Source organism: Anoplopoma fimbria, chromosome 17 (assembly GCF_027596085.1).
Source record: "Anoplopoma fimbria isolate UVic2021 breed Golden Eagle Sablefish chromosome 17, Afim_UVic_2022, whole genome shotgun sequence".
Taxonomy (NCBI): domain Eukaryota; kingdom Metazoa; phylum Chordata; class Actinopteri; order Perciformes; family Anoplopomatidae; genus Anoplopoma; species Anoplopoma fimbria.
The window spans coordinates 20,644,393-20,663,390 of NC_072465.1; the positions used below are offsets into that span (position 1 = coordinate 20,644,393).

At 41.8% G+C, this 18,998-nt stretch overlaps 1 protein-coding gene across 2 annotated transcripts; it reads left to right on the top strand.

Annotated features, from left to right (window-relative positions):
- The first annotated feature begins 224 nt into the window (after nucleotides 1-224).
- LOC129105883 (CTTNBP2 N-terminal-like protein) lies at nucleotides 225-13,838 on the top strand. Of its 2 annotated transcripts, none has more exons than XM_054617150.1 (7): nucleotides 225-314; nucleotides 3,925-4,029; nucleotides 9,913-10,146; nucleotides 11,160-11,267; nucleotides 11,461-11,649; nucleotides 11,760-11,930; nucleotides 12,102-13,838. In XM_054617150.1, the coding sequence occupies exons 1-7, from the start codon at nucleotides 276-278 to the stop codon at nucleotides 13,020-13,022; spliced, it is 1,767 nt and encodes a 588-aa protein (XP_054473125.1). In that variant the 5' UTR covers nucleotides 225-275; the 3' UTR covers nucleotides 13,023-13,838. The 2 variants fall into 2 exon arrangements, with proteins under 2 accessions (XP_054473125.1, XP_054473126.1); XM_054617151.1 differs by lacking the exon at nucleotides 225-314 and adding an exon at nucleotides 1,027-1,063.
- Nucleotides 13,839-18,998: the final 5,160 nt, after the last annotated feature.

An 18,998-nucleotide genomic window follows, 5' to 3' on the forward strand; every position in this document is an offset into this window, starting at 1 on the left:
CCTGCCCATAAGAAATTCCTTTAAAAAGAGGCAGGCACTCAAGAAACGCCAAACAAAGAAATCCAACCAAAATCCAAGAGGTGGGACGTCAGTGTCCCCGCCCCTTTTTCTCAGAAGCTCTAATTTCATTGGTCAGCGCACCGAGTTCCGCCTCGTCTATTGGCTAGCTGCGCTGTCCGTTTAAAACCAGTGCTTGGCCGCTTACTGTTCCGCTGCGTTGGGCTCACAGGACTGCAAATCAAGTGAAACAAATCTCCTGACAGGAGAAAAAGTTCATGCTGGAGTTTTTAAAGACCTCAGAAGGCCTCATGAAGGTAAGAAGACCTGCAAAATAAACTTTTATATGTCCACAGTGTGACTTTGGAGACGATAAGCTGGCGCGTAACACCGCGTTTGGCCACTTTTGATCCAAAGGAAAAGAAGAAGGGGGAAAAAAAGATACAATTTAACTCTTAGTAGTCAAAGCTACATGCCGAGCCATTAGGACTGCACCTCCTCAAGATGCAATGATGTGCTTTGTTCTTGTGAAGTACACTTAAGATGCATCCTTAAAAAGAAAAGCATCGATTGCGCAGACAGTGACATGTCCTCTCCTTCATCCAGACCTCTGCTGATGACTATGTGGTCTTCATGAGAGTGCTGATTGAATTCATTTAACGCCACAGTGTCTCCAGTAGGTAAATAACGCTTATTTACTCAGCAGAGTCAACACTCCTAGTTTCATTTATTCCTTTTTTAATAGTTTTTTTTTTCTTTTTTTTCTGCATCAAAAGCCAGTAAGCAGCAAGCAGACTGAGTTAGTCAGTAAGTGGCCTACTCATAAAATCAGGTTGGCTTCTAAATCCAATTTAGCATCCAGACATACTGCATCTGGTCAGCCATCCTGATCACCACAACACAGAAATTGAGCAGAGCATCGGGCTGTTTACTTCCCCTCAGTTGACCCTCATTTTGTGGGCCAAAGACATTTCACAGTCTGTGACACATATATTCATGCAAACATTGTTTTTACCCCTCCTCCCTTTCCGGTGCAGCCAGCTGAAAGATGATGTGATGACATGTGGTCTGTGTATATTTAAGATTATTCTGATTGTAATCTGGATTATTGTACACATTGTTAGTAATAACTTTTGATTCAACTCGGGCAGTTGATTTTAGAAAACTGTCCCCAGAGTAAGAAAAGTAGATTTTTCTTTTAATGGACTTTGATATGCTTTTAAATGAAGAAGGTTCATTTTCCACTTGTACTGTATAGTCTCAAGCAGCCACTCACAAACCGAGGGCCTCTCTGTTTTGGAGCGGAGCATATGTTTTTGCAGTAGAAGCTTGCAATGTGTTTTTAATGAGTTTACAGTGTTGCAGTCGAGGCACATGGCTAACCAGGCTTAAAACAAACACGGATAAAAAAGGATTACAGACACAGGCCTTTCGTCATCGGAAGTGGAGCTACCGTGTGGGAATATTCGTATTTCCCATGCTGTCGCTCAGTGTTTGTGTACCCTCATGATTACCCACTCTAACTAGGGGGTGGGGAGAGATTAGGTGAAATAATATTAAAATAATGAGGATCTAAACAAGCGTGATGACACATGTTGGCTCCCTCTGGGCCAGACGTTTCTCATGTCACAGACTCCTCGCACAGTGATTACAGCGCCCTGTGAAATTAGCGAGCAAGCCCGTAAAAAGCAGACACCAAGTGAGGTGTGTATGCTGTAGTTTAATTAGCATTTTACCCATGTGGTTAAGCCGCAGACCGTGAGTGCTGGTGAAGGCAGAACTAGAAAACACTGTGTGCCTTCTTTGTGAGAGGACGCTGCTGTGGGGATTAAGTCTGTAGCACTGTAGGTGGAGTTCATCAGGATTGTGGCTCCTTCCTCTTTTCATTTCTGCATACTGCTCTGCACAAGTGTCACTGTATATATTTAAGTGCTGGTAACATGCTCTTTGCTGTTCGTCTTTCTGATGCTATTGAAGATGCCTGGGTGATATTGTAGCTGGCAGCTCGGATGTGAAAGGCCGGTGGCTCCTCTCTCTGTCATTATGCAGCCAGAGCTCCAGGAGAGCAGCCCCCCCACCCCTCCCTCTGAGTGACTTCATGATGTGGAAAGTTGTGGTGACCACAGAGTGCTCAGAGGAGAGCATGGGCCTCTTGAGTGAATACTAGCTCAGGTGTGGATCACTGTATTAACAGCAGTGGGTGAGATTTTTTTTTTTAAATGCTTCGGCCGCATTTTAGAAGGAATATTTTTGTGATTCAAGATGGACTACAGGCTACTTCGGTTATTAAGCAGTCAACCAGTGCAGCGTGGATCTATCCGATACCAGTAGGACAGTAAGGGGTTGCCAGGTTGCTACTGGCAATCACTTTGAGAAATTGGCAACCAATTCTTGGCCCTTTTGGTTGCCATCAGTGGCAACCACTTTTTGACATATAGAAAAGAATGACAGCAGACGGCTAAACATGCACCCCAAAATAAATGTAATTCCAAATATTTGTTGCATTGTTGTTATAGCCAGACAATGCTGCATGTGACGCTGCATGTGCGTTGTTGTGTTTACTGGAGTGCACACAGGCAACCACCATAGAGATGATGGCGGTGAAGCAATAAAGTTGTTTTACTGTCTAGTGAAAAGCTTGACTTACCCGTGAAAATCACAAGCGAATGTGCAAATTCATTCAGCTGACAAAGAACAAAATGAATGTTAACGAACAAGTTTGTTAAGTCTTAAGAGGTGAAGTATCTCTGAGCTGGATGGAAAATTCTACAGCAAAGCATGTACAGCATACACATGACATGCATCCATGTAATCTTTTCATTTTTAATCGGATTTAATGACATCCTTATCACTCAAAACAGAAGGTGATTAAATATGGCAATCACGTTTTCAGTTATGGCAACCACTTTTTTAAAGTTAGCGTTGCTACACGTCCCACATGATGATCTGCAAAAGGATGTTTAGTGTAATAACATCAACAGCTTTGATCTTATTTCAAAGAGGGGGCCCCGCATACGTTCTCTCGGCCAGAGTGCGGTTGGATGTTTGAGGTGAGGACACCGCGGGGCTTGTCAGCAGAACCAACACAGCTGTGAGATTAGAGTGCAGAGACACTACAAAGAGACCACATCACGTTTCCAATACAAAACAACCAACTGTCACGGGACCCATTATGAATGAATGTGCAGTGGGGAAACACAAAACAGAGCGATATTATTTTCAACACTGACCCTTAAAGTTCTGCGCTTTAAGTGTTGGAGACAGATGATAGAACAGCTTGGATGCTGGAAGCTGACTAACTGTCTCTTGTTTGATATGTGATCCATCTGTTTCATCTCCATGTTTTTGTCTCCACATTGTGCTGAAATATCCAAAACCTACAAGGACAATAAAATGATTGATTTTTAAGGAATGTAGTTAAATTTTTCTTTCCGCAAAATCCTCACTTTTAGCTTGAGCTACACTGCACACCTTGCCCACTTAAATAGGTGTGCTCTTCAGTGCACCTCTGAAATGCACCAACATTAGGCTGTCTAGTTTCTTTTCACGCAGGAGAAAAATGTGACTACATATTTTGTACGCTAGTTCTGTGCTGCGAAATTATCCTCTCCCAAGATAATTACTACATATCCACATAAAGCTCATAAATCAGTGGGCTGGATCAGATAGATAAATGTTGGTCTGGATGTCTGGTTTGGGGGAATTTGCAAACAGTTTACATTCATGTGTTTGTATATAGTTTTCAGTGTACCCAAAAATGGAGTTGAAAAAGATTCTAGTAGAATCAATTAAGTACAGGTTAAGTAGTTCTTCTTATAGATTAGAATCATAAAAACTGCCAAACATGTCAGTTTGCATCAATTTAAGAAATCAAATCTAAATAAATGAGTCAACCAAGTTCTTCTCTTTGATCTTGTGCCCTCACAGTCCAAGCTGAATATGGATAGTTTGACCAAGCCGGAGCTGCTGATGCTTTTCAGCATTCTGGAAGGAGAGCTGGAGGCGCGGGACCTGGTCATTGATGCCTTAAAGGTACATATCAACAGAGCTGGTAACATCATCACAACATCTGAGTTACTCTCTGCACAACATCTGCTTTTTTCCCCATGACAAACACTTACGAGAAACCTCTCAACCACTGCAGTAGAATATTGCCACAACATTGCTTGTTATCTCTTCAGTTTGCATGGACAGCCTTTTACGTTGGTCACTTCATGGGCAACATAATGAAAAGGCTGTCATGCTGTTTGATGTACAAAATTGATTGACAGCAGAAAAACAAGCCTATAGGAGGTTGGCCTGCAGAAACCTACATGGGCTGGTTATGGATGCCTGTGAAGATATGTTTGTAATGGATAGCTAGCGGTATGGATGGCTGTAACGGGTCATGCGTTTGGTTTTTGTGTGATTGGACCCAAGCTACCTCTGTCAACAAAATGAAGAGAAAAAAAATCAGCTAAAATAATTAACATCTAATCTAAGTAATCCTCTTGATGGTACTCATTTCCTGTGAAAGAAAGAAGTTCTTTGTATGGACACGACAAAGCCCTGTGTCTGTGAAGCTGATATTCCTCTGGATCTAAACAATTTGCTCGCAGCACATTACTGTCTGGGCCTTGGTAGTAGACAGTACACACACACACACACACACACACACACACACACACACACACACACACACACACACACACACACACACACACACACACACACACACACACACACACACACACACACACACACACACACACACACACACACAGAGTTCGACACAGATCAGCTAGTTTCAGCCCCAGGACGTCTTACTTTGGCATTAGGTCTAATGCGGCATTTCAATTAAAGGATTATCAGGCTATTTTCCCACACGTTGTCCTTCAGGCCCACATTCTCAAGCTTTCAGTGGCATTTTATTTGGATGTCCTTAATGAGGTTTTGTCATTAAAAGAGCTGTAAACTTACTTCAGTAACACTGAGTCCAGTTGACGCTGTTAAAAAAGAAATAGAAATTCACAAAAATAAGGTAAGCATTGAACAAGCAACTTAATTCCTGCTAAAAGATGACCCTTCCTCTCTGAGACGGATTTTCTGCAGACTTTATTTACACCATTAATATTTGACCTTTTATAACCGTTATTCTTGGAATACTATTCACTTTCCTGGTTGTGAAATGCACCATTGAAAAAAAAAAAAAAAAAAAAACTGGAGAGACAGCCAGCGAACTAGAGAGCTGCTGAATGTTCATGTGTTGTGTCTAGACCACATTCCTACATCTCTCCTGGGATCTGGCCATCTAAGGCTAGAGGACTAACAGCTCGCTGGGTGCCTGATGACTCAATGTGAGCGAGAGTAGGAGTGAACAAATAAACATTGGCCTTAACTGGAGCTTGAGGGGGAATATGGCTGTGCTTCTTTCATGGCTCCAACGGCACTAACTGTTAACCCATTCAGGTCTGGGACTGGATCAATGCCGCAGTGTTGACTGTTATTGAGCTTTAAATTTAAAAAGGGTATAATCACTGACCTGTAGGAAATGAATCACAGGGAGTAAGTGGAGACTGATCTTTTTAAGATGAACTGATCTCTTCTCTGCAGAACAGCATACGTTTTTATTTTGCAAAGGTGAAACACATTTACTGGTGATCAATGTGGAATCTTGGGTCTTGTCCTCACATGACAGCCGATGGTTATCAGTGAAACATCACCGCATGATTATTTAGTTTTTAGTAGTTTAGTTAGTTGTTTTTGTCGGTCCATCACTGTGGCACGGACTGAAACTCAAAATCGCAACAGTTTTTGGATGGATTTTCATGACATTAATGGTGCCCAGAGGATGAAATGGTCATCCCATGACCTCTCATCTAGTGCACACCAGCAGGTTTTTCACTTTTCCAGTGAAGTATTTCAGCAGTCACTCCACGGATTGGCACACATCTTTTCTTACTTTTAATCATGGTCCTAAGAGGATGAATCCCAATGTCTTCCGTTTTAATGTCAAATGTTTTATTACCCAATACCTGCAAACCTAATGGCAGGGTGCCCATTAAACTGGCTAAACTGATGTTAGCATTTAGCTAAATGTACGGTTGTGTCTAAGTACAGATTTACTTCGTTCCATCAATAGGATGAACCTACAGTAATAACAGAAGTAGGTCCAGTCATGTTGTCCATGTCAGTCTTAACTGATGTGTCACCACTATACTGAATGTCATGTGAGACATGTGTGTTTAGCTCAACCACAAATCACCACGGTCGGAACACCACTGTTCCTACTCTTCATGCTTTTAGCTCATCCGCTTAAAAGAACGGGAACTGACACATTTAAATGTGTCAGTCTCCATTCTTTGTGTTTTAAACATCTAACGGTTCCATCAGTGATTTTCTACAGGATGTAGTGTAAGTACAGGAAGTGAGGTTAATGATGTGGTTTTTCTTAGGTCCTCTTTATTTAATTATGCAGAACTATCAGTGGCATTCTAGTTATCCGCTGCATTTTTCCCTTTGTGACTCACTTCAGCAGCTGCTCACGCTGTGGCTTTCAAAAGGAAGTAAGACTCTGGCAATGCTCGAGTTTGGCCCACAAAGCTCTGCAGAGATCCAGTTGTCCTGTTTCTTTCAGAAGGGAATAAAAGTCTTTACTTTAAGTTCAAACGGGACTCAAATATGGAAATGAGCCCTTTAATTAACTGTCGGGTTCACATGGTGCGGTTGACTGGAGCTTCCAAATGGACATACTTAAATTAAATTTACTGTGTGTGTTCTTTTTTTTTAATGGGACAGCACCGAAACGGGGAAAAAAACAGCCTTGTTAGCTTCGAGATGCATCAGCTGATTTGATTCAGTGTCAGTTACGGCTTCCACAATCATGTGCTTATGATGGGTTGCATTCTTCAGACACCCGTTTCCTTTTTCCATTTACATACATGAGCACTCCAGGGTAAGAAGTTCATATATCACCTTCTCCTCAGAATTATACAGATCTTTTCACCGGCATTGCACAACTGAAAGAGTCCAGGCACGTGTCAGCAAAAGATAAGCTGCAGTGGAACAGTGCGGCCATTGCACAAAAACTTCCCAAGCAAAAAGCACACAATATACCAAAAAAACTATAGCCAACAGAGAAAAGCATGAATTATGGAGGCAGACTGTGATGCATAGCAGCCATGCACTGAACGTTTCTCGGTACTGCTCATGTACAGCATGATGTAATGACTAAGCTCTGGTAGATTTGGGTGTTAAGTATTAAATGATGTGAGGAATGCGTTTCCTGTAATCCCTCCTTTTCGCTTCCTCCACCCACTCTGCAGCAGTGGAGGACTGATGCAGAGGAAAAAACAGCCTCTCTTTGTGTGGTGGAAGTCTCTCTGTGCATTGATTGACTGGGAAGAGCGCTGAGACAGACACTGAGTCTGTGTTTATGAGGGAACTTTTGTGCAACAGGGGTCCTGTGAATTAGGAAAAAAAAGAAATTGCACTTAAAGGCAAATTATCCAGTTATGCAAATGGGTGCAGAATGACTATGAACTTTTCTAAATGTGTGCAGGGAAAGGGGTTTTTGTGTCTTTCAAAATGTTTCCGCTTGTATAAACAATGGCTTGCAAAATTAAGAGTTTTATTCTTTTAGTATTGCACGCAATGAAAGTCAGACTGAATGTATCCTCGAGCAACGTAGGTGTCAGGACTGGAAACCTGATCTAAGCACATTTAGTCTTTAACCGTAAAATGACACATCAGAGCAGACAGTCGTAGACGGGAACAGGGATGGGCTGCCAGGCAAGTCTGCAGAACATTTATCTTCCTTTTTTAGAAAAAAAGCATAGGACAATTGATTGACAGTGTAAAATATCAAATGCATTTTTATATGTATGCTTTGCCAGACGAGGACTAAGCGCCACAGTCAGAACATATTCTACATTGTGCTGTGTGGTCACCGGCTTTAGACAGCGCCCTATTTGAGAGGCATTTTAGAATTCCCCTGGGCATCCTGTGTTTTCCTGTTTCACCCCTCCATGTTGTTTGATCCGCCTTCACACGGTCCTCAGCAGTCCGGATCAAATAACAGCGGAAAAGCCTCGCAGCCTTGCCCTCCTCTCTTTGTGCCAGAGGAGCTAATATCGTTGAAGATGACAATCACAAAGCCTGTGATCTGTTGTGGAATATTGCTTGAACTTTTTCTGTCTGCAGCCATCAATCATAACTCCCCGTATTTTTCATGCTGGTTAACCGACTCCTGTTGCTGAACATAAATCTGTATTTGTACGTTGAATGTCAGTCATGTCAGAATGTCTTGATGCACTGCGACAAATGTTAGACTTTGGAATCAATTATACGCAGTCAGCCGAAATGATTTGTAAATTGAGATGCACTGATCTGATAAATACCTCATTAAGCAGACCAGGTGTCAGCCATGATGCGACTCATCCACATAACAACCAGCTTCTTTGTCAACGTCTTTTAGAAAATGTATGTTTCCTGGATCGCTTACAGGCCTTCAGTCACAGCAGGTTGCAGACTTTTATGCCACCGCAGTCCCTCATGTCAATTTACATAAAAAATGTTTTCAATAAAAAAAAAAAAAAGGTCCACACTGTAAGGTATACAGATTTTAAATTTGGTTAAAAGACAATAACTACTGGTATTGGAGCAGTATTCTTTATTATTAGCTGATCCTGTGAGATGAGGTATGATGAGAAAACTATGAATCGGTGGAGGTAGTCGTAGTTCTATGCCAGTTAATAGCCGTTTGGAGGGATTATGTTATATGTTATGGTTTACCTTTGTGCTTAGCTGTAACACCCAAACACACAGTCGGCAGTTAAATGCTCCTCAAGTACAGTGAATCGGCTGAATATTGGTCTGCAGGCCTCGCTACACTTTTAACTTCTCAGTTAATCTCGGTATCAGTCGTCAGGAGCTCTGTCCTCACCCTGCCAGAGAGGATACCGTTCTCTCTAATCTTTTGATCCTCTTTTGTTGAAACCTCACTAAGACACATTGCCAGTCCGGCTGTAGCCTCCTCCTCCTCCTCCTCCTCCTCCCCCCTCTCCCTCACTTCACGGCAGGCCCGGAGGCATCTGCTGAACCTGAAATGTCTTGCTGCCATTATCCTTCCTTTGTCACGAGTTAAACAGAGAACAGGTCCGCCTTGGCCAAGGCCCAGTCCAGAGCAGCTGTCTTGCTAAAGATAGACAGACACACACCATCTGTTGCTTCTTCCTCCTGCTTTATCTTGCACGTTTCTGCGTTTCTGCATTTCTGCATTTCCTCTCTCTCTCTTCCCCTTCCTTTATCTACAGATCCTTCAACACTCTAGTTTCAGAGATGCTGATCATGGTTTGAGGAACACAGTATTCTTTTTCCGCTTTCAATGCGCGGAAATAACACAAGCATGGTTTCGATGTCATTTTGTTTGGCCTGAATGCTAAAATTAAGAATCCATTGTATAGAAACTTTAATTTCAGGCACTTGAAAGTACAACTGAGGCTGACAGGAATGTAATTAGTTTTGCAGGAAAGTATTCCGCTAGCGCCTGATAACAAATGTTATGGAAATCCATCAAATACTTATAATTGGATGAGTGAAAACTTTGAGCTGCTGGTGGCACTAAAGGTAAAGTCAAGGTATCACCAAACTAATAAGGATTAAACATCAGTGAAATATGAATATATCTCCCAAAATTCATGGCGTTGCCACAGATAGTTTCATGCAAATATTTCAGTCTGGATCGAAGAAAATGTAATCCGTTTTTCAAACAAGGACATTGCTGCAAAAGAGAACAAGCCGAGCAATTCCATGCATGCAACATTTCCTACCACATAACCTTCAGACCCCAAACATACTTTACTAACTAGTTAATCTATCAACGCCCCTCTCAGTGCTCCGTCTCACTCCTCTCCTCTCCTCTTCTCATCTCTTTAGGCCCAGCGTAAAGAGCTGTTCATCCAGGAGCGCTACAGCAGGTACAACCTCAGCGACCCCTTCCTGGCCCTGCAGAGAGACAGTGAGGCCGTCGGGGACCAGAACAAGGACCAGGGATGTTCCTCCTCCACCTCCAACCCGCTGGTGGTTCTCAAACTGGTGGTGAGCCACTGCAGGAGGATGCAGGAGAAGATGTTGGCCCAGCTGGCTGCAGCAGAGAGCAGGCACAGAAGGGTGGGTGTGGATGTGTGGTTCTTAATTAGGGGAGGCAGAAATGAGCTAGTTCCTTATGCAGTTTTAAAAAAGAAAATCAATAGTGTAACATAAAAGATAAAAGCTGGCCTCAGTGGTGGAAATTACTGTAAAAAATAAATAAATAAGAGGATTTCTTTTCTTAAAGTGCGCAAAGTGTACACAAAACTAATGGGATTAGATAATCCCTTTTCATGAAAACCTTTTGTTTCCATTTTGTTGTTTTAGCGAGCTATAGAGCTGATGGTTTTTCTTTCGTTTCAGGTCAGCTTAAGGTTATACACTAATATTTAAAGACCGTAACACAACACGTCACTGCCTTCTGATTTCATTATGAGTTAAAATATGCAAGGACAATATGCTGTACTTGTGTTTGCACAAAATTCCTGTTAGTTTCATCCCTCCCTCCATCCATTATCTACAACAGTTTATCCTATTCAGGGTCACTTTAAACTTAAAACTTTGCTGTGCTTGCTGACGGCAAAAATACCATGGATTATTGACCCATGTCTGCTTTAATATTAAGTAATTGAGATAATAATATATAAGTATTTGAATGCACAGACCAGGAAATTGCATTTCGAGGCAGAAGGTAAACCCTTATATCTTGAAATGTAGTAAAAAGTATCAAAAAGTCATTTAGACATTTTATTGTTTTGGTATACATATTGACTTTACTGTTTACTTTTGAAAATAATGATTCCCATTTCATCTTTTGGAGCTGTACAAAGAAAGACACACTCCATCATCGTAGGCTTTGTAAAACCACAGCGTAATGACTATACTTTCCTCTACAGGCAGCCTGAACATGGTACTCATTGGATGAGCTGAATTATGAAGCCGTTTAGCTCAACTGCCGTCAGCATTTTTTGCTTACAATGTAGTGATCATATTGCTTTAAAATAACTGTTATTTGCAATAACATCAAAGCAGACCAAACACATGTGAGACAACTTCACTCCTGACTCTCTGTCTCCCCGCTGTGTTTGCTTCAGGTCATTGCAGATCTGGAGGAGGAAAAGAGGAGGCACGCTGAAGACACAGCAGAGGGAGATGATGTCACTTACATTCTGGAGAAAGAGAGGGAGCGCTTACAACAACAGGTGAATTTTTAATTAAAAGTGACACAGACTGCACTGTAAATGTTTGTCTTAAAGTCTATTGGTGATTGGTGGAATATTAAAAGAATTGTCGTCAAAAGCCTTTCAAGTAAACTGAACCATCCGCAGCGTCTAAAGCAAAACAATGTTTCTCTGCTAAGTTCGATTATTGAGTGTCTGGTCTCTGTCTTTGTAGCTGGAGTTTGAGCGGAGCCAAGTCCGTCGGTTGGAAAAAGAACAGCGGCGGATTACTGACCAGCTGGAAGAAGAACGGGCTCAGCACAAACAGCTCTCCTGCGCTCTGGCCAAAGAGTGCAAGTGGGCAAGTTCCAGGGCTCTGGAGGAGGGTCACCGGATCACCGAGCTGAGCTGTAAACTTGACAAGGTATTAACATTTTGAATTTCCCTTTGTTGCAATTGTTTTGTTGTTGTTACAAATGTTGTGGCTGGATATATTTTGTGCACTCCGGTTGAACAGACTTATTCCTCACGCAGGAGAAGGAGGCTTGTCAGGCCCTGAGGAACGAGTTGGAGGACGAGAGGAGGAGAACCCTGAGGATGGAGGCGAGGGTGGAGGAGCAGCTGGCCGAGTTTGACACCGAGCGAGAGCAGCTCCGCTCGCGCTTGAGGAAGGAGGAGGCTCATTGCTGTCAGCTGCAACAACAGGTGTGCACACTTGAAACACATTAATCATGTAGGTGCCAGTAGATGCACATCTTTATTACTAGAACTACTTCAGGTTATTTAATCTAATCTTAGTGCGACAGGAAAATTAGCATGCATTTGCAGCCAAATTTCTGCTTGAAATTAATCTTTTTTTAACCATTTTGTGATCAGGTAGAGGAGCTGAAGGTGACGCTGGAGGAGGTGAACATGATGAGAGATGTAAAGGAGGCAGTTCCAGCTCCAGGAGACGCAGAAGGACTCGAGTGGGCCACAAAGGTTCCTCCGGGAAAGACATCGGTGGACGCGATGACAGTCGAGGACATTGAGGAAGACAGCAACCTGCAACCTGTTCAGTCACAAGTCAACGGCCACCACTGTCCAAACAACGGCCTCTCAGATAACATCTGTGCACAGAACGGGAATGAAAACTCTCAAATTCCTCAGACCTCATTCTCCCCCTCCACTCTCCCTCCCTCCTCCCCCTGCTCCTCTCCTGTCCTAGCCAAACGCCCACCAGGCAGCCCCAGTCCTGGCAGCTACCCGTCTCCCTACCAGGCCGGCATCAACCAGCGCTTCCACGCCGCTCGCCACAAGTTCCAGGGTACCGCCGACCCAGAGCCTCAGGCCCCGCAGCCTGCGCCTCCCCTCTCGCCAAAGGACGTCTCCCCCGTGACCGGCGGTTCCCCCATCGAAGCCAACCCGGTCAAGCAGATGGCCCGGAGCACAGTCACTCAAGTCCTGTCTCGCTTCACCACCGTGCAGCAGAGCGCCACGCCGAAGCTCGCAGCAACAAACAATTCACCCTTCGGCACGGACTACCGCAGCCTGGCGGCGCCCTTGTCTCCGGTCATCGGGAGGGCAGCGGGGGGGCTTCCGCAGGGGATCAGATCACCCACAATCCCCAGGGCGGACAGGGGCAACCCTCCACCCATCCCGCCGAAGAAGCCCGGTCTGGCACAGGCCCCTCCCTCCCCGGCCACAGTGCCCAGGTCTGCCAGCCACTACTCCGACAGCCCCCTGTCAGGCAGCTGTGGCCTCACCTCCAGCCAGGAGGCAGTCAAAGAACTGGACATGGTGGTTTCTTCTAATTAGTAGTCATCTGATTTGTTCAGAGATTTGTCAGGTGCCACTCTGCTTGTGACACGATGGTTTAATCCACATCTGATAATTATGATTGTTGAGATATTGTTTTGTACATGACAGGATTTATATCCTATGCTTATTGAACAGAGGTCCCTTTAAACACTGTTACAGTTGTATTTATTCTATTTTTGTATGCGCTGAAGCTCTATTTTAGGTAGTGGGTTAAAGGGCTGGTACTAATGAAGAGTTCTACATGGTAGTTTTCAAATGTGCCAATACTGAATGTTGGGCACACCGTACTATTACAGTAAGTATTTTTTATGGTGTCATATTTCCAAAGAATACAAATCAGTTTATCATCTGAAAAGGTTAATATTTTATCACTAGTATGTTGCTTTTTATTAAAACAAATCCTATAATCTTCAGACCAAATGTAACAAGTAGTCCTTGGATCAGTGTGTTACAATGTATATCTCATGTACGTAGTTGTCTTTTTTATAAGAAATGTACAGTTAATTTTATAAATGTTCCTTAGTTATTAATGTATAATAGTTTAACAACAGATAACCCTATAAATGCTGTATTTAGCTTTGATCATGTATTACTGTAATTTGCAGTTATGATAATCTTAAAGGCTCAGATTATATGCACCATTGAATAATAATAATATTTTCTTTAAGAGTAGTGATTATGAATGTCATGCTTTAGTCATTTATAAGAAATCATAAAATACTCCATTTTATAGTCAACCATGATTGATTATTTCTGCTTTTTCAGATCCTTTACAGTCCTGTAAATGCTGGAAAGTGAAACATGAAATAAACTAATCCCAAAGATTGTCACATATTTGCTATTTATTTGTACTCTCATAGAAATGATATGTTGGTGAAAATCTCTTTTTTTTAATCTGCCAATTATTTTCTTGATTAATTGATATGTTGTTTGGTCTTTAAAATGTCACATATGAAAAAAACAAAACATGTATCTTCACATTTGGGAAACAGGGACTTAGTTTGGGATATTTTATTGAAAAATTACTATAACAATAAATAGATCAACAGAATGGTTGCCAATACATTTTCAGTTGATTATTGATAAATGGACTAAACGTTGCAGCTCTAATTTAGTGGAATACATGAAAATAACTTAATCTGTATTGTATTTCACACTAATACCTAGTCAGTTCAACTAACAACCAAGCATTAGTAAATGTTATGATAACCATAAATAGTAGAACATTTTGGCCTGCCTAAAAAAATATGATTTATATTTACCTTCAATAAATAATGATAAAGTTACTACATGAGAGTTTTGGCAAAGAAAGAACAGCAACTAATAGTCAATTCATTTCTTACTAATGACAAATACATTTCATTAGAAATTGCCTTTCAATATAGCATCTTCAAATATTGCTTAAAATAACTGGCGACACTGATTTGCTTATATCTTCATGTTGAAAACTCCACTAAAGTAATATTCTTCAGTAGTATATAAAGGTTAGTGTTTTAGGCCTGTACATCCAAAGAGTGTCCTCTGGAGGTCAGTATTTGATAAGTAGCAGTACAGGACAGTGGGCTGGGAATCCATGAATTAGTACTCCTTGGATATTCGACAGACGGTTTTCTTTCATATATACAATAAACCGTGTGTTTTTATGGTAAATTATATTTAGTAGATTGTATCAATGTGCACTTAATCTGTTAGCACCATGAAAGATAGCTGTAAAAATGCAGCGTGGATGTATTTGTGATTCAACATTTCTGAAAATGACAGGTATGTTAGTATGTAGAATTAACATACAATACAATATTATGTTTTTTAATTGGTAAATCTAATTTCAGTGGAGATGCTTTCAAGATTAAAAACACTGCATACAAGACAAAATATGGAGTCAGTACTGTATTGTTGGATTTATTCTCTTATCCTAAAGGACACTCAATTGTATATACTGTGTATGTATTTCTGTTTATGTGGTGTCTTATGGGTATTTGCTTGCTGAAAAGAAGAAACTTTTGCTCCTGTTTGGTTGCGAAGATAAAGTTATGAAACCCTTAAGTGGACTCAACTGTTTGTTAATTCCCTCCCTGTGTTGCTTCAACTATAAACAAAGCTCTCTTGGTATGTCGGTTAAGTGATGCATCTTATGAGAAACTGGGCGGTGGTGATGAGGTTGTAATTGTGTACACAGATAATACTCAACTAAATCTCCTCTCTGTTAAATAATGCCACAGTATATAGTGACTCTGTCTCTCACTCACTTTCTCACAGACCCTCTCAGTCAGTGTGGTCTGACATCACGACCAGCAGATGCATGTAGAGCTCACTCTGACTGGGCTCTCCGTCAGACTGAATCCCCCACCTGGTTGTTGGGGAAGGGTTGGCTGGTTAACGGGACGGGTCACCTCTTCTCTGCTCGGTTCACCTAATTAACATTCCAGTGTGGGACTGCAGCAGGGCCGCATCCCGAAAAAAAAAAAAAAAAAAAAATCCAGCACAGGCACGCCTGGTCCTCCACCAAAGCCCCATCTTTCTCAACCTCCATAAACACAGGCTCAGGTTGATGAGCTGTGAGGGGCCACGTCCTCGCCGCCGTCACTGCCGGCATGGCTGCTCACTCCGCTCTGCTGCTGTCCTCAACCTGGACATAATCCACGAAATTGAGCAAAATACATAATAGTCTATATTTTAATACATTTTGGTGATTGGTGTGAAAAAACCTAATAGTCAATGATAGCTTGTACAGCACACGTTCCTTTTTATGAGTAGAGCTTATGTAGCTTATCCAAAATGTGGATATTTTACATAGCAGCACTGACCAGAAATGTATTTGTACGCATTGATATTCAAATTGTGACACAGGCTTAGTGCTGCATGCCTTGGATAAAAAATGATGCCTTCTAAAAAACGTTTATTCAAGCGACGGGGTCATGACTCAAAATGGATCTTGGCTTTCCTCATGTTAGGATTCCACACGACAAGAGGGGTAATAATAAAAAAATTGTGCAACTTCTTTTGCCCTCTCACATACCTTCTAATAAATCTCAGAGTAGTGGATTATAAATCTTTTTAATTGCGTTGGGGAATCCTGTTTTTCTTGGAGAACAACTTTTTCTGATGCAGATTTGTTACATCCTTTTTTTCCCCCGTACGGTTTTGTGAGATGTGCTTGTGATACGGCACTACATATATAAATAAATTAACATGAACTTGAAAAGTGTCGCTATAGCCGCCACATGTCCCTCCTGGGCAGTGAGTGCTGTACTTTATGACTGTGGTGCACAAAAGCAGACTTACAATAACACACACAATGTGACATAGCTGCAGTGTCATGTTGTGTGAATGAGATGACATAACTGAGGTCAAGGATGAAGAGCGTAACCTGTCAAGAGTTAAACCACAAATTTACAACCGTCTCATTTCAGAGCTGTGGCACAAAATACAGCCCGTCAAGCCATCCATTTTCTTGTCTGTATCAGTGATGACTGCTGTCACTGCAATCGTCCCAAATCAAAGTCATAATCTCTGTCATCTGAGCCCTCATCTTTGCTGTGGCTTGTCGTGGTCCGATCTCTTTCTTATCCTCTTGCTCTCTTTTTTCTAGTCTCCCTGTCGTCCCCTCTTCTCCGTCCAAAATTAGCCCAAGGCCCTGAGACGGGCCTAGAATAGGAGCCCGGTTCCCCCCCACACTGAGCCTCTTTAAGACCACAGCTGGAGCTGGCTCAAAGCGAGACAGACGGAGAGGGAGAGCTGGATGACAAGTGTTATCGCCGCCATCACCTGCTCCCTGTAAAGCAATTTGTTATGGAGTTGTCACTGTAAAAATCCATAGCTTGTCCTAGGGTAAAGAAAGACAGGGTCACATGTAATGAGGATCAGAGTGTCGCTCCAAATCTAGATATGACATAACGGAAGGACAAACAGCTGGGATGTGATGTGTGTGTGTGTGTGTGTGTGTGTGCATGTGTGTGTGTGTGTTTGTCTATGTGTGCCATGTAGAATAAGAGTGGAAAATGCCAAGTTACAGAAAGGACACATGCAGGCTTGAAGCCTACAAACCATTACCGTATTTTCCGCACTATAAGGCGCACTTAAAAGCCTTTAATTTTCTCAAAAAACGACAGTGCGCCTTATAATCCGGAGCGCCTTATATATGGATTAATTCTGGTTGTGCTTACTGACCTCGAAGCGGTTTTGTGTGGTACACGGCGCTCTGTCAACATGTTTTAGTAGACTTAGTAAACTACAAAGCCGCACCGCTTGCAGCATTACGGCCACCGTAGTCAGGAGCGTCGCGGAGTAATACATACTGTGCTTCACCATAATATTACAGTGTGTGTGTATAAGGACCCAACATGGCTCCGGTCAAGAGACACGCTGACGACGCGGACTGAACACTCAAGGCTGTCAGTCACGCAGGAGAACATGGGAATAGAGCAGCTGCGAGAGAATGTGTTTTATATGTATGAACAAATGTCTCAATAAAGTTATTGAATTTAAAAAAAAAAAAAAAATCTACCCAGCATGCAATGCGCGGTGATCGCCGGTGAACGAACCTATTTCCATCCGGGTGCTCCGGTCACCGGGATTCTACCGGGACGGCTCCTCTAGCTCCCGGACGGCTCAACCTCCTCTAGCTCTGCTAACCTCCTCTAGCTCTGCTAGCTAGAGGGGGGTTGAGCAGTCCACCGGTACCGGTACCGTGAAAACACCGGTACACCGGCACACCGGTATACAGGAGGATGAGCCGTCCAGTGAAACATCCGTGAAAACATCACGACATTACGTCACTGCACCACTACTGTGACAAACACGAAACATTAAATAAAGAAAATAAAACATTAAATAAAGAGAATAAAACATTAAATAAAGAAAATGAAACATTAAATAAAGAGAATAAAACATTAAATAAAGAGAATAAAACATTAAATAAAGAAACTAAAACATTAAATAAAGATAATGAAACATTAAATAAAAGAATAAAACATTAAATAAAGATATTAAAACATTAAATAAAGAGAATAAAACATTAAATAAAGAGAATGTAAAGATAATGAAACATTAAATAAAGAAAATAAAACATTAAATAAAGAGAATAAAACATTAAATAAAGATAATGAAACATTAAAAAGAAAATAAAACATTAAATAAAGATAATAGATGATATTGCAGCCTTCGTGGCATCAACTTAAGATCTTAAAAATAAGAACTTGAAAATTTAAATATATACCCTATTTTCCGCACTATAAGGCGCACTTAAAAGCCTTTAATTTTCTCAAAAAACGACAGTGCGCCTTATAATCCGGAGCGCCTTATATATGGATTAATTCTGGTTGTGCTTACTGACCTCGAAGCGATTTTGTGTGGTACACGGCGCTCTGTCAACATGTTTTAGTAGACTTAGTAAACTACAAAGCCGCACCGCTTGCAGCATTACGGCCACCGTAGTCAGGAGCGTCGCGGAGTAATACATACTGTGCTTCACCATAATATTACAGTGTGTGTGTATAAGGACCCAACATGGCTCCGGTCAAGAGACACGCTTACGACGCGGACTTCAAACTCAAGGCTGTCAGTCACGCAGTAGAACATGGGAATAGAGCAGCTGCGAGAGAATTCAACGTTAATGAATCAATGATACGGAAGTGGAGGAAGTTTGACTGACTGACTGTTTTGTTTTGCTTAATGCGCCTTATAGTCCGGTGCGCCTTATATATGAAAAAAGATCGAAAATAGACCATTCATTGACAGTGCGCCTTATAATCCAGTGCGCCCTATAGTGCGGAAAATACGGTAATCTATTTTGTAGAGTACACAAAGAAATGTTTATTTTTTTAGGATTTCCTTATAAAGAATAAGTGTAATTGGGAAATCCGTACAGATGACAGTTTGCATTCACAAACACACTCTTCCATTCACCATCTATGCTGGGGTATTTTTAGGCGGCCACATTGTTACTGACCTTTACGTAGGTCTCTAACTAACACC

Bases quoted from the DNA above. Each gene is read 5' to 3' on its own strand.
- LOC129105883 (XM_054617150.1), top strand. From the start codon at position 276: ATGCTGGAGTTTTTAAAGACCTCAGAAGGCCTCATGAAG. The intron at 315-3,924 runs GTAAGAAGACCT...GTGCCCTCACAG, and splicing joins CCTCAGAAGGCCTCATGAAG to TCCAAGCTGAATATGGATAG. The intron at 11,931-12,101 runs GTGTGCACACTT...TTTTGTGATCAG, and splicing joins GCTGTCAGCTGCAACAACAG to GTAGAGGAGCTGAAGGTGAC.